General features: G+C 43.4%; 1 protein-coding gene across 1 annotated transcript; it reads left to right on the forward strand.

The window, feature by feature from the left end:
* The first annotated feature begins 30 nt into the window (after positions 1-30).
* spata6l (spermatogenesis associated 6-like) lies at positions 31-11,850 on the forward strand. The gene is made up of 13 exons (XM_080791819.1): positions 31-563; positions 2,550-2,687; positions 3,806-3,854; positions 4,857-4,898; positions 5,099-5,223; positions 5,364-5,462; positions 6,880-7,079; positions 8,163-8,292; positions 8,441-8,504; positions 8,715-8,743; positions 9,400-9,497; positions 9,874-9,961; positions 11,731-11,850. Exons 2-13 carry the CDS (start codon positions 2,601-2,603, stop codon positions 11,794-11,796), a joined length of 1,077 nt encoding a protein of 358 aa, XP_080647945.1. The 5' UTR covers positions 31-563; positions 2,550-2,600; the 3' UTR covers positions 11,797-11,850.
* Positions 11,851-15,683: the final 3,833 nt, after the last annotated feature.

A 15,683-nucleotide genomic window follows, 5' to 3' on the forward strand; every position in this document is an offset into this window, starting at 1 on the left:
AAAAAGGTGTTAATTTGTTAAACCCTGAAGACCCGATTCTACAAAATATCTTCTAAATCCTAACCGTTTTCTGAAAAACCTATGTTTCTATATCAGTGGTGCTCAAGTATAAAATGATGGTTCGCTACTGTGACACAGATGCATTCCAGGTCTTAATCGGAGTATGAATGGTGAGTCATTCAAATATTTTTTATTCATTTAGAGGTATTATTCAGCATTGCATAGTTTTTCCCCATCCCATTGCAACTTGCTTTGTCTCAACAGCACAAGCAACCAAAATTGTAAAAAAAAAGGAGAAAAAAGTACCACCTGAAGAAAGAACACTGCAAGACACCAACCATCTAAAGCAGTGCTTTTCAACCCTTTTCGTATCAAGGCCATTGTTTATTCGGCATTTGAGCCACGGACCACCATTTCAGATTTAGACTCTGAGACCAGGTTTATGGTTTGTTTTATTTGTCGTGGCTTTGTTTTGGTGCCCTCGATCACAGGGAATGTTGGGTACTTCTGATTCCCGCTTGGTTTCCTGCCTGATGACTACAAACCAGTGACTACAACATGCCGTAAGTCCATCTGCTCCCGACCAGATCATGAACCCAAAAATGGTATGCCTCACAGGCTACTCTACACCAGATCTCATGCAAAAAACAGCAGATCTACAAGCTCACAACGCATTGGGTTGCAACGCAGAAACAGAGCTAGCCCTGAATTATAATAATAGGTCTGTGACGAGGGCGGTCAAAGTTGAACGAAATAGAAACGATACAAGTGATGCTCGTTTTGTGGATTCATTTATTATTTATGCGTGGCCCCCGTGCTCCGGAGCAGTGGTGGAAATTAACTAAATACATTTACTTAAGTACAATTTTGAGGTATTTGGACTTGACTTCTAATCCACTAAATCGCAGGTCCAAATATTGTACTTTTACTCCAGTACAATTATTAATTGTTTTTACAAAACAAACATTCCCCACTTCAGCCCTATATACATTTCGGCCGTTAGACGATCTACAGTGACAGAGTGTCACGGACACCACGGTGCGATTGACCTTGTAGATCTGCTATTTTCAAATGATCTTTTATACATGTGAAAACTTCTGATATGGGACATTCTGCAATCTGCATAATGAATACTTTAACCTTTTTATATTTTGATACCAATACTTTTGTACGTTTACTCAAGTACATTTAGAATTCCAGGCTTTTAGCCTACTTGTCACGTAAGTATGTCTACTTTGCAGTATTGATACTTTTACTTAAGTAGTAAGTACCAATTCCACCACTGCTCAGGAGATAGAGGCTACATTTCACTTTAGCAGGACTTTAGTGTGTTTACCTATATTCACCACAGGAGGGCGCCAACAGCATGCTCCTGAGAGTGAATCATAGTGAATCCATCATGGACCATTCATGTCTGCAGCGCATGATACTATGATACTACCGGATGTTTTGGTATCCATGGCAACATCCAAACGTGAGGGGGAGTCTATCCACCGGCCAAGAATAGTTTAAAATATACGTTAGTGCCTTAACAATGCCGAGAAAAGCCTTGAGAGTGGTGGTTGATGTAAAATTCAGGGCGGTAAGACATATTTAATTCGGCATGTTTTTTTTTCTTTCTTCTTTTTTACACTGCTCCACTAGCAGTGGTTTTCAACCATTGTCATGTCAAGGTCCATTATTTATTCTGCATTTAAGCCATGACAGACCACCGTTTGATGACATTAAGCCTCTCAGACCCAAACGTTTTTTGTTAAGATAATTGTGGACATAAGATGTCCACAATTCCATGCTGTATTGATGGAAAAGGAATATTGATAGGAAAGATAGCAGGCACATTGATCAAAATAAATTATTCTGCGTTCTCTAATTGTGTGTACTTCTAGTAAATTAAGTAATGCAAATGTTTGACAATAATTTGACCATTGAGAGTTAAATATCTATAAGGGTCCATTTGGTTACCACCGCTCCATTATTTAAGTTTAATTAACTGGGGATGACCTGTAAGCCCTCAAGGACTCCTGGTTGAAATCCACTAGTGTTCTATAGCATTCTGTTTAGTCTAGAAAAGACACAAAGGTAATGGTACTGTAGTCTGACAAACAAAGATGCCACCAAAATCTAACTGATATCCACTATTAAGATTGTATTAACCCTGCCTCTGCAAATGCAACTAAGCCTCTTAGTAGATTGAATTTACTTTTTTTTTTCCTTCATACTAGGCATTTTTAATATAGGAAAAAAGCAAAGACGTGAAATAACAAACCTAACGTTCTATAGAATTCACACATACACCCAGAGTTGGGTTGTGACTTGCAGTTGGTGGAAAGTAACTCATTATATTAAGCACTGTATTTGTACTTTACTTGAGTATTTCCAATTTCCAATACTTTTACTTGTCTTCTACTCCACTACATCTTGGATCCAAATATTGTCCTTTTTTTGTATTATTATTATTACAAATCATACAGTAACCACTTCAGCCCGACATACATTTCGGCCATTTGAAAACAGCAGATCCTTTACGTGTGACCCCCCCCCCCTCTCAGGTGTCATGTCCAGGCGTGTATCTGCAGTCCAGGGACGATGTGTACCTGAGCATGTGCCTCCTGGGTCAGTACCGCCGGTCGGAGTGGCTGCCCGCCATCTTCCCGCTGCTCTTCTACGAGAAGATGACCTTCGAAAAGGTAAAAGAGCTTCAAGATTCCACAGATGTATTTATTGACACAAGGATGACAAATTCCTATAGGTCGAGGGCTCCATAATTCACAATACAAAAACAATGCATAAATGGTAAAGGGTGCATTTATATAACGCCATTTAAAAAGCTTCTAAAAGCCTGTTGAGATGCACGTATGTAATTATCATTAATAGGGTGAACGTGTAGCCAATACTGTATGTTCACTGTAGATCATTTTGCAGTTGAACATAATTGTGGTGGGGCTTTTATGGCCTATTCATACTCCAGTTTCAGGTGATAAGGTGACCACGGTGGTTAGTAGAAACAAGAGCGATGTATTTGAGTGAGCGCTGAGCGGTGAGTCGCTTACTGCGGCTCAGTGACGTGGCTCAGGGACGTGATGTTGTAGTTTTCGGTGGTCACCATATCGCCTAAAACTGGAGTATGACGTCTGTGCCAGGGCTCATTGTCTCATAAACCACCAAAGGTTCTTTGTTCCCCACTTAGAATAAACCTAAACCTAAACCAGAAACCTAACCTAGTAATTTGAGTAATTCTAGTAAGACTAAAAAAGCCAATGTATTTTAGCAACTTAGTCTTTTAGTGTTACTTTTAGTAGCAAATTCTGAGCTCAGACTTTGAACAATCCATTGAACTTTAGGCCTGCCTATAGGCTACTTAAACTATCTAGTCTTAGCCAACTAAAAATTAACACTGGCATAAAATAAACTAAAACATAATTGTTCAGACTCAAACATTCTTTGTTCTGTACTTATACATACAATTGTATAGTACAAAACACTGAAGTCCTTAAACCAGAAGCCTAACCTGGGGAACATATATGACCCCGTACAGATGGAAAGTGGAATGCTGTCGTCATGACATTCAGCAGAGATCCTCAAACATTTTTCATCTCCTAATCAATCTGAGAACCCATTGGCAAACAACAGCACCTTCTTTGAATTAGATGACGAGATCGAGAGACTACCCCCAAATTAATATGCATTAATTGGCCGTGTAGCCCCCCAATCTGATGATATTTTGTATCAGGGACCCCATACAAGATATGTACAGCACGCAGCCATGAAGTGAAACGTATTCCCTCTTTCTGTTTCTCCCCTCCAGATATTCACACATGCTGTGGACCCTGGAGACATCGCTCTTATGCTGGAGTGTACGTTTCAACCCTTTTCATTGTGATATCATCATATTCTAACTCTTTGTGCTTTTTCGTAAATCAATGCCGTACTGGCGTACTTGATCTTACTACAGCATCACACAAGAGCATCAAAAGTAGCTGATTTAAAAGCTTGCTTCGCTCCGTAGATATGCTACTTTTGCCATGTTTTTAATTGGGATGCTGAAAAGTAACAACTTTGGACATAATTGATGAGGTTTCCACCCGACAGAGACCATACATATTAGGCCACAGACCAACCCCATTTTATACAATCTCAATTTCTGAGGCCCCAAATCTACCCTGTTAATTTACCTCCGAGTGTGGTGGAGGTGGGTAAAAACCCTTTTTGTGCAAGCTCCATCATTTGTTCTTTTTAGGAATGAAAAAAGGGAAAGAAAACATGGTGAAGAAACACGTCAAAAGAAAAAAGCAAAGATACTGTATATTATGGTTCCATTTGTACACTCCAAGTTAGGGTCCATTTGGTTCCCAAATCCCAATCTGGGAACCCATTCATTTTTTTGTTTTTTTTGTGTAGTAAGTAACATGCACTCTGTTTGGCTCCTCCCCTTTCTTAATCCACTTCCTCCCGGGGGCTTCTGTGTTTATTCCTATTGTTTATTCCTACTAACAACTGCCATTCGAGTAGTGTGGCGTTTATACAAATACGCCTTAAATACATTTGATAGAATATTTAAATCCTGAGGCATTATAATGATGTTTCTAATCTACATAATTAGAGCAATAATGTAATGCGTTATTTCTTAGAGCAGCTTTAACTATTTATAGACATCTGCGGTATCACCTTGAAAAAGGTTTGGTCATCTATTTGTAGCATGGTATTGTTGTACTTTTGTTATTAACTGTATTGAAGTGGTTTTGAAGTATTTGTAGCGTGGTATTGTTGTACTTTTGTAAACTGTATATTTGAAGTGGTTTTGAAGTATTTGAAGTGGTATTGTTGTACTTTTGTAAACGTGTTTTTCTGTTTTTAAGATGAGACGGTGAAGGTGGAACTGGTCCAGCTCATACCTCCAGGTACGATATATGAATGTTTTTACATGGTCTAACACAGTGGTTCTCAACCTTTAATGTATGACTGTTTAATTTGAACTGCGGACGCCCCAACATAATCATATTCGATCTGCAAACCCCCCCCCCTCCCACCCGGCTTTGGCTGGAAACGTTACCATTTATTTCATAATGTTCACAATGCTTGTGTGTGTTCCCACCACCAGGGGGCGAGGCTCTGGCCTGTTTCGTGGAGGACGCTCGCAGTTTCCTGTTCCCAGAACCCAGACTGGTTCCGTGCTTCTCCGGAGGAGAGAGGGAGGTCCTGATGGTCCGCGCGCCATACTTTCCTGTACGTAACGCAGCGTAGCATATAGCCTAACATAACCACCATGAAGGCCTGTCGGGCTGTTGGTATGTCTAACCCACGTATGAACCCCGTATGACATATGCTCTATGCAAACCAAATGGACTGATGGTTTTGCGTTGCAGGGCATTGCTCCAAGGCTGGAGTTCTCCACTAAAACCACCATCAGCGAGTGTTCAGCGGACACGGAGACCAACGTTCACCCCAACGCCCCGATGATAAGGGTAGGCTTACTGTATACAGTCATTTATATCAATCCCAATGTCTCCATGATAAGGGTAGGTCTACTGTATAGTGTATATTAACAGAGCCGGTTCAGGCGCAGATTATTGACTTGCCCTCGTAGGGCATGGGTCGGTTCCATTACAACAGCCTTGGTCAGGGCATCTGAAATGCATAATTCCCAAAAGAGATACTAGACTTTTGTTTAGGCTAAGGCCTGAGGCTGTGAGCCACTCTGCTACACTTGCACAAACTGCGACGGTGCCTGCACAAATCGTAGCATGTTTCGTTAGTGACGTCACAGCACATTACGGTCTGAAAAACTGTGAAAATGACCGTAAACCTCCACCTCATACGTGTGTTAGATTTCTCAAAGGGAACGTGAGAGACGGAGAGGAGGAAAGACGAGGGTTCGATTGAAAAGCAGAGACACTGAGATAAACGGACACAGGAGATGGAGAGTGACAGGGATGGAAAGACACAGATACTGTAACTCATCCAGCTCCACTTAATCTGATTCTTAGATACGCACGGTAGATGAGACGAGGTGAGACATAATGCTGTAGTGATGTCTCGGGTCGTTCTCCAAAAACACACGAAGAGCAGCCACAATGACCTCTTCTGCCAAATGATAACGAATGGCACAGATCCCCTCAGCGGCCAGAAGTAAAGGCCCGCCGACCGCTGACTTACACAGGAACGAAAATCCACGTCTGTGAACTGTGCGCCAACATGTCCATACCGGAGAAAAAACAGAAACCCTTCCACTGTAATCGATGTGACAAGAGTTTCAGTCAGATGAGCCACCTGAAGACGCACGCACGCTTGCACACCGGAGAGAAGCCCTTCCGCTGTCCACAATGTGACAGGAGCTTCGGTCGGACGGACTACCTGAAGGTGCACCGACGTGTCCACACGGACCGCTGCCAACAGTGTGACAGGAGCCACTTGCACAACCTGCGTAGACACCAGAGTATATGTCCACACCACAGTGTCCACACTGTAGAATTATCACACCGCAGTGTGACAAACACTGTGGGGCGGCAGTGGCTCAGGGGTAGAGTTCCGGAACAGCCGGATGGTTCCCAGTTCGATCCCGGGCTCCTCCAGAGTCGGTGTCGACAATGAACAAGACAATGAACCCCTAATTGCGTGGTTTCTTCCGCCATCGGTGTATGAATGTGTGTGTGAATCGGTGAATGTGCATTAAAGCACTTTGGATAAAAAGTGCTATATAAATGCACCATTTACCAAAAACCTTGTTTCTGAACTGCCCACAGCCCCTATGAGACACAGAGTAGATATTATTTTCTTTTGCTATTTCATCATGAATGAACATTAGTGAGGACAAATGATATGAAGATAGGTATATGGATGGACGGGTGCATGACAAACGACTCCGTATACATTTGTTTGCAGAGGCCCGTGTCAACGCCGCCGAGGAGGCGCGCGAGGAGGCCCCGGCGGCCCAGGACGGCGTCCCCTCACTGTCCTCAGCGGGCCACGACGGCGCGCTCACGCACGGCCGAGAGAAGACGACTCGGTGGACGGACGACGGTCAGAGTGGGACGCCACTCCTCCTCCTCTCAGCCCAGGTCCCGCTCCCTGTCCCCGCTCAGGTATGGTGACCTTGGCGTTAGACAGAAGAAAGTAAAGTAAAGAAGGTAAAGTTCAGCTGTCTCAGTCATATATGACGAGCAAGTGCTCAAAAAAGCATCATCTACGTATGAGAGAAGACACCTCTCACCCCCCAGAGCCTTTTAAATACGACACTTTGTCGGGCCAGTCCAATTCTACATAGACTTCTATTGACGAAGTGCTAGGCGAAGAGTGACAATTAAGCTTTAATGATCTTAAATTCCTTTATTTTAGATAGACTTTAGTTGTCACTGTGCAATACTTTAAAACAGTTGCGCAGCCCTTGTTGAAAACAATGTATTTCAAACTCCAGCTTGTCACACTCCGGGGCTGCATGAAGGAACAGCGCTCGAGCGCTGTTTTCTGACCCCTCAATGGCGCAACTCTCTCAGCTATATGGCTCTGTCACCCGCTAAACCAGGAATATGAATTCTTGCCTTCCGGACAATGGCCCCTGGCTGCATCTAAAAACAATAGGTACGAATTATCATTCATACCATTCGTGCCATCATCAAGGAAAGCAGCAGGAGGAGGTATAGATAGATGCTGTTTGAACTCTTTTAAATAAAATGACAATAAAAATACAAAATATACAATAATACATTCAAAGAAAAAAACAAACAAAGGCAAAACAAAATATACTGTAGTACAATTGCTCGAAAAGGAGTAGGAATGAAGCCTAAGCTTATCTGGTCATACCCCTATTTATACAATTTTAAAATAAACAAATATGTCAAGGTTCCCTTTATATTTCTATTTGTCTATTTATTTTAGCACTAAGTGGAACCATAATGTACCCTCAACCCCCCCCCCCCCCCCCTTCCCCCCTCATGCTTCTTCTCTGTAGCTCATAAGTGCACCAAAAAGCTCACTTGGTGCACTTTGGTTGTACTGTATATATACAGTTACACTTTATATTTAAACTGTAATACCATCTGGATCTTGTGATAATATACGTATATATGAGCTTGTTTATGTGTATGTTTTACTGCGTGTACTGTGTTTTTATCTGCTGTAGAATTTCCCATTTAAACATATTTCTTTTACCTCGACTTCACCACCAGCTACCACCAGGGGGACACGGAGGAGCGCCTGGCCCGGCTCAACCTGGGGGGCTCCTCCTCCACTCGGAGCCCCTCCCCCTTCAGCTGGGACAGGTCCACCGCCTCTGACCCCGGACCCCCCCCTCGCCAGGTAAAATAAATGCCTCCTCCAAAGACTCCAGATGGGAGAGAGATATGGAGATGGATAGCCATCGTGTCACACTGTCAATCAATCCCATTCCTCCGCTGCATAAATGAATGAACGCATGTCATGTCAAATGTTGTTCTCCTCTATGTAGATGTTGGAGTCTTGGCCGGCGGCCCGGAGATCCCCCTCACCCAGCATGGCTCCATCTGCAGCAGGTAGGCTATAGGCTGCCCATTTATTCACGCAAAGCGACACGTTTACAACTTGTAGATCTGCTACTTTTGATTATTTTGTGTGACGCTGCAGTGTGATCAAGTAGGGTGTTAATTTATGACAAAAACCCAAAAGGTATAAGAACAATATGCAGCATGTGTATAAATATGAATCCGTCTGAATTTGTTTTCTCCCTCCTTTTGGCTACACAGGGAGATACTCATCCCCCACCAATGGTGTGGTAAGATTAATTCATTTTATTTTTCCTCCTTTTTTTATTTTTTAGATCAACAGATGTGGAACTGATATCTGTTCCTTATATCATTGGTTCTCAAACCTTTTCATGCGCGACAGACGGGCATCCCACAGCCATCCGATCCGCTCCCACGAAGCAGAAAGAAGAACTTTTTTACTAGTGTTGTTGTTTGGAGTTGAAAGCGATGGAAGTAATAATAATAGCTAATATTTAGCGGTAGTAATAGTAACAGCAGTAGCGGTGGTATAGTAGTTAGTAGTAAGTAAGTATAGCGGTAATAGTAGTGATTTCAAACGTGAGGCAAATCTTTCCCGGTGATAAAATGGCCACCAACAAAGTCAACCAAAGAACAAGATTCCTATACAGGATCTCCTCACTGGTTATTCAATCCAATCACCTGCCAAGTAGCTTGATTGGGCTACGCTGTGAAACAAATGTGATTGTGAAGCAAGTGTCTGTGGCGGGGTCAGGTTAAATGTATTCCTCCCCACACACACAATTTGTATGTTGTCACTGCTGTTGCAGCAGCACAGTGGCCTTGTGGTATCGTTTAGAGTGTCCGCCCTGAGACGGGGACTCAGGGAGGCCTTGGTTCGATTCCCCCCAACCTCGCACCGTGTCATTTCTGATGTCGTCTGCAGGTGGGCGGGACCTCCAGCTCCTCGGACAACTTGGACGACTACCCACAAGTCCGTAGCTCGTCAGCGATGTGGCGGTCCGATAGGGACATGCATAACGGGTCAGTACCACCCCTCACCACCTCACTCAACACATACTGGTATAAACGTCTTTAAAGACGTAGTTAAATGGCATTTTTGAAGTTTCATTCTGAAACGGAAGCCTGTACGTTTCTGAACCAATCGGAGCATCACATCCCCCCAGGCTATGGGACAGCTGAAATAACGGACGTTTTGACCTAATACCTAGATACTGCACTTTTTCTTTCTTACTGTAATATTCCTGAGCAGTTGATATGAAGAAATGGCCTATCTGTCCTGATCCCTTACTCATAATGTATACAGGTACATTATGGATAATTGTTGTGGACTTCGTCTCAACTGCTCAGCATCGGAGTCCATCGTTGACTTTGTGTTTTGGGGGTTACTCTACCACAGGTCAGCTCCTCAGGACCAGTGGTCCCAGGTCCATGAACGTGTCCGTGGACTGCTGACCACACCGAAGGCCATGCTCCGACTGAACTACGTGAGTAATGTCCAACGCACGCAGGCACGCACACAGGCACGCACACAGGCACGCACGCAGGCACACACACAGGCACGCACACAGGCACGCACACAGGCACGCAGCCACGCACACAGGCACGCACACAGGCACGCACGCAGGCACACACACAGGCACGCACACAGGCACGCACGCAGGCACGCACACAGGCACGCACGCAGGCACACACACAGGCACACACACAGGCACGCACGCAGGCACACACACAGGCGCACACACAGGCACGCACACAGGCACGCACGCAGGCACGCACGCAGGCACGCACACAGGCACGCACACAGGCACGCACACAGGCACGCACGCACACATGCACACACACAGGCACGCATGCAGGCACACACACAGGCACACACACAGGCACGCACGCACGCAGTCACGCACACAGGCACGCACACAGGCAAGCACACACACACAGGCACGCACACAGGCACGCACACAGGCACGCACGCACACAAAACATACATTAACCACATCAGCCTTGTATATATTTTATATATTTGAAAATAGCTGATCTACAAGCTCACAATGCATCGCAATGTGACATATTGTGAGCTTGTAGATCTGCTATTTTCAAAAGATTTGTATACAGTACATTTGAAACTTGAAATGGGACATTCTGCACAGTGAATACTCAAGTATTTCTATATTGCAGTATTGACACTTTTACTTAAGTAAAACAATGTATTACTTTTTCAACCACTGTAACTGTTCGCTGTTGTCAGTCACTTGTAATGACGTTATTGTCTTCCATTGGCTCAGCCTGCCGGCCAGTAAAGATTTTCACATGCGACGGCGCATTTACGCACACGCGTGCGCACATTCACGCACACGCGTGCGCACATTCACGCACACGCGTGCGCACATTCACGCACACGTGCGCGCACGCACGCACGCACAGTCGCACACACAGTCGCACACACACACTGCCATTGTACTCCAGGACATTTGGTTAATGGAAGTGTGTGCGATCGATTTTCATTGTTCACTTGTAAAGGAGATGTTGGCGCACACGCTCAGGGTTTTGGCAGCATTGTTGTTGTTGTGGAACAAACAATGGCAGGTTCGTTTTAAATGGTTGGGACTGTCCACACGGTTTGTTTTGTATGATAGTATGAAGGTCCCTCCAAGGTGGATCTATCCATTTAAGAAAATGCATTTCAAACAATGAGAAGTATTAACACATTGATTGCCAGGTATCAATGTGTTAATACTTTTATCAATACTTACTTACATCATATGTTATGCACCAAATTATTCTGCCTACGAATACGTTACAGTATGTCCTAGTATGAGCCAATAGGGGAAGGGGATCAACTTCACGTTTGACCCCACAAAAACTCGCATCTGTGTTTCAGAGCATTTATCTATAAATGCACCAAATTCACCAAGTCTCTGTACGTCTGTAATCCACGTAACTCGAGAACCGTTCGCCCCACCGACTTCACGCGTTCCACACCCCCACAGGGCGTGTAGTGTCCGGTGTCGATTCGGCCCAGGCTCCATATATGGAGCTGCCCTGTTCTGACATCTGCATAGACTCCATATTTGGGCATGCCTGATAAAGAACTCCATATATGATCTGCATGAATGGAGCTGGCCTGGTCTGACATCACAATGATGTTCTGACATCATAACGATGCACGACTTCGCCCTTTATTAGGCTTGATCACACCTGATCACCCCAACAGGCACTGTTCTAGTATGATGCGTGCCTGCGTGTGTGTTTTCAGGGAGCTACAGGGTTGGAGGTCAACGAGGTGTTGGCCAGAAGATCCATCTCGCCGGGACCTCCCTGACCAATAGGAGAGCTGAGAGCAGTCACATGACCTCCACGACCAATAGGAGAGGTGAGAGAGCGAATGGAGATTTTTGTACAATAAAAATGATTGTTAGACAAAACAATTAATAATCAAACAATCAAAAAACAAGTTAAACACAGTAAATACAATAAACTATAGAAGCAAGCAACATAGAACACTGTTTATCCAAAGGATCAGTGATAGAATAAAAAAACAAGTGTGGATAAACGTTTTATTTCAAACTTCATCCCTCATGGTACCAAAATGTAATGTAATCCAACATTAATTGATGACTTAAATTTAGGTCATGTGGTCTTTTCAGTGGTTTATGGCGCTCTTCGCCATCGAATCAATGGTCCTTGGTTGCTAAGCAACAGATACTTATAAGGAAATTAACCGGAAGTGAAAATTCCATATAGCTAATATTTCATGTATTGTAGGGGTGTAACGACGATCAACGAGAACATTGAAAGTATTGGTTCATTATGGTGATACAATTTAATTATTTAAAATTGATACAGTAAGAAATTAAAACTGTGTGAAACATTTAGATGGTGCAGGGGAAAATTAATATGGATATGAATAAGTAAACAGTGTTTCTCTGGCAAATACATGGACATTATATTTGAACACATAATGGACAAACCCGTACCTTGACATGAACACAGAATACACACATTTATCTATAGACCAAGTTTAGCGATATGGAATGGAAAAGTAATTAAATCCTTCTCTTAATTTGTCTTCTAAAAATTGCTAAATACAACACACACGTAGCCTACTTAGTATATTGATACAATTGATTGCTTGCATTGCAAAACTAGTTACTGTATCGTTACACCCCCTAATGTATTGTGAGGCATATGGTGAGGCATGTAATAGTAGGCTACAGCAGTTCTAGCTAATAATAATAATAATAATTATTATTATTTTATTATGGTATGTTGTTGGATTAATGGCAACATTTCTGCTTGCCCCCCCCCCTTTCCATTTACCAGGGGATGACATCACCACAACACTGAATTATCCAGACCTGCAAGCAATTTATTCCCTTAGTGTGTGTGTGTGTGTGTGTGTGTGTGTGCACATGTGCACGAACAATCAGGCATTCTCATCATATTTGGGTTTTTATGTACAGTGGCCTCACAACAGGCCAACTGATTTGGTGCTACTCGTGATGTCATATATGTAACTCCCTACTTTGTATAATCCCTTCCCCTCTTCAGTTCCAAACTTGCATGCCTGCGCGTGTGTGTGCGCGCGTGCATGTGCACAAGTGTGTGCGCGCGTGTGCCAGTGTATTTGAGTGACGACAGACAGCATGTCACCGAGTGTTTTGTTTAATTAAGCCATAGTGCTATCATGAATGATTGATTGTAGTGGTGTGTACTGTGTACGATTAATTCCTAAAGGATCCTGTATTGGTGATTTGAGTGAACTAGGAAAGTGATTGATGTTCGGTTTGAATAAACCTTTTTGCATCGAAACTGAGGTAGCCTTAGACGGGCATGTACTGTAACACCGAGAGCATATGGAACCAAATGGGCCCTTACTTACGGGGCTGTAATTCAGAACCAAATGGGCCCTTACTTACGGGGCTGTAATTCAGAGACCCAGAGTATACAAGTGCAACCACGGGATCCATTTGGAAACCTTTATGTCCAAAACTGTTACTTTTCACGATTATCAAATTATAAAGCATCAAAAGTAGCAGATCCACAAGCTTGTCGTCCTTGGAGGGGTGCCAGGGGCCCCCAGACAGACCACACATTACACAGGTCACACAGAAACACAAAATACAGACCAGAGGCGAGGGGCGTAGAAAACAGAAAACGAGCAATTATTAGTCTTTATTGGCTTGCAGTTCACATCTGGTAAATATCGTTGTTTCATAATACATTTGATGTTGTACTGTACAGAGGAGAGACATTACTCTGACACACTTGTTCATGGTGTGCTTTTTGAAATGCAAGAATATATTGAACCTGATCTGCAAGCTATTTCACACAGGTTGTGAATTATGAAATGACCTTCTATAAACCATATGCACATCTTGCCTTTTAGTTAATATGGCAGGGTGGCAACTAGACGCAATTTGCCATACGACGTCCTGCTGCCTCCTGCAGTATGTGCAAATTCAAAACGGGTGGTACGCAGGGCCGTTGACTGATGTCCAACGAGTGCTTCCAAACACCTTGAAAAATAATAACCTGCAAGGAATTTCTTGTCAGAAACTAGCTAATAACATCATGTCTATATGGATTTTTATGAAACAAACACTTTGCAGATCTAATTCAAGCTTTTCATACAGCTGCAATGTTGGTGAGTTTGACGTCGTATAATACAATGTGTGCTGTCAATGGCAAATTACGGCTAGTTGCCACCCTGCCATTAACTTAATGGCAAGATGGCCGACGTGTGCATATAGTGGTCAGTAAGTGACTATACAGGCCACGGTGGTTCTTGAGCCTCGTCATGTCAGCCGGCAGGTGGATTTCCCTGCGTTTAAAAGATGTGGCACGTTGGGTTCAGTTGTCTATAGATTAGAAAACGAGGAAGGAGTCAGTGAGACTATACAGTATGCCATTGTGCTGCTGGAACTTCACCTGGGAGCTGATCCATTTGGGGGGAACAAGACACCGGGGGGGTTATGCCTAATGTATGACGATCATCCTGAAGGCTTCAGTGATTGAGGAGCGGTCATTATCAATACATAAATAACACACTGCTGAATTCAGTAATTGACTGATCGAATCAGCCACTGAGTTTACAAAGTATTGAGAGTTTAAGACAGTGGTTTTCAACCCTTTTTCATATCAAAGTCCGTTATGTATTCAACATTTGAGCCATGGACCACCACCACATTTAATGACATTTAGCCTCTCAGACCCAAAACTAAAGAATAGTGTCTTATTGTTGGATAAGATTTTGTCCACAATTCCATGCTGTAGCCTACTATTGATGTTACCTAGGAGAGATAACAGGCAAATGTTACTCAAAATGACAATTCTTCTACATTCTCTAATTGTGTATACTTATAATGCAGATTTTTAACAATAATTGAAGTCTTGAGAGTGTGAAATTAACCAATTAAACCAAATGGATTTGGTTTAATTTTACACTCAAGAGTTAAATATCTAATAAGGGTCCATTTAGTTACCTGCAACTCTTCATAATTTAGCTAGCTGGGGACCACTTGTAACCCCCTCAAGGACCAATGGTGGTCCTCGGACCACTGTTTTAAGGGGTTAAATGTCTGAAAACGGGGGTGGACGCTTTTCAGACAGGACATTAGTCCGACATTCATCCGCATGTCGGACTAGCGTCTGCTCCCATGCTTGCGGTTATGGTTAGGTTAGGAGGTGGCGGGTAGTCATTTGTCGGACCAAATGACTACGTGCTGCACCCCTGAAAACACACATGGCTTGTCCAACCGATGATGGGTTGGACGAGACGTACTACCAACCCTGACCAGCGAGGCGCTGTGTTACGTTTTCATAAAACAGGCAGTCCCACTGCAGCTATACTGAGTTTGTTCATCCATGATGGTTTCCTTCCATGCGTGAATGAATGAATTAGGGCTGTCAAAATGACTTGAGTTAATTAGTTATATTATTAGATATTAGATAAACAATTTGATCGCAATTAATGCATGCTTAGATGACCCGCCCCATACATCCCATAATCCCATCCCCTCTGCACTCTGTCATCGCTCTGGTATCTGATGGCTGATAGTCTAGATCCAAACAAGATGGAAAGAGAAGCCCTATCTGGATGAGGAAAAACACATGTCAAATGCTCAAATCACAGCACGACAACGAGGTGGGAAAACAATCCCTTTACGTGTGGTGGGGGGCATCAGAGTGCGTCCACTAAGGAAAGCA

Source organism: Protomyctophum bolini (assembly GCF_963924005.1).
Source record: "Protomyctophum bolini genome assembly, chromosome: 20".
In the NCBI taxonomy this organism is placed as follows: Eukaryota; Metazoa; Chordata; class Actinopteri; order Myctophiformes; family Myctophidae; genus Protomyctophum; species Protomyctophum bolini.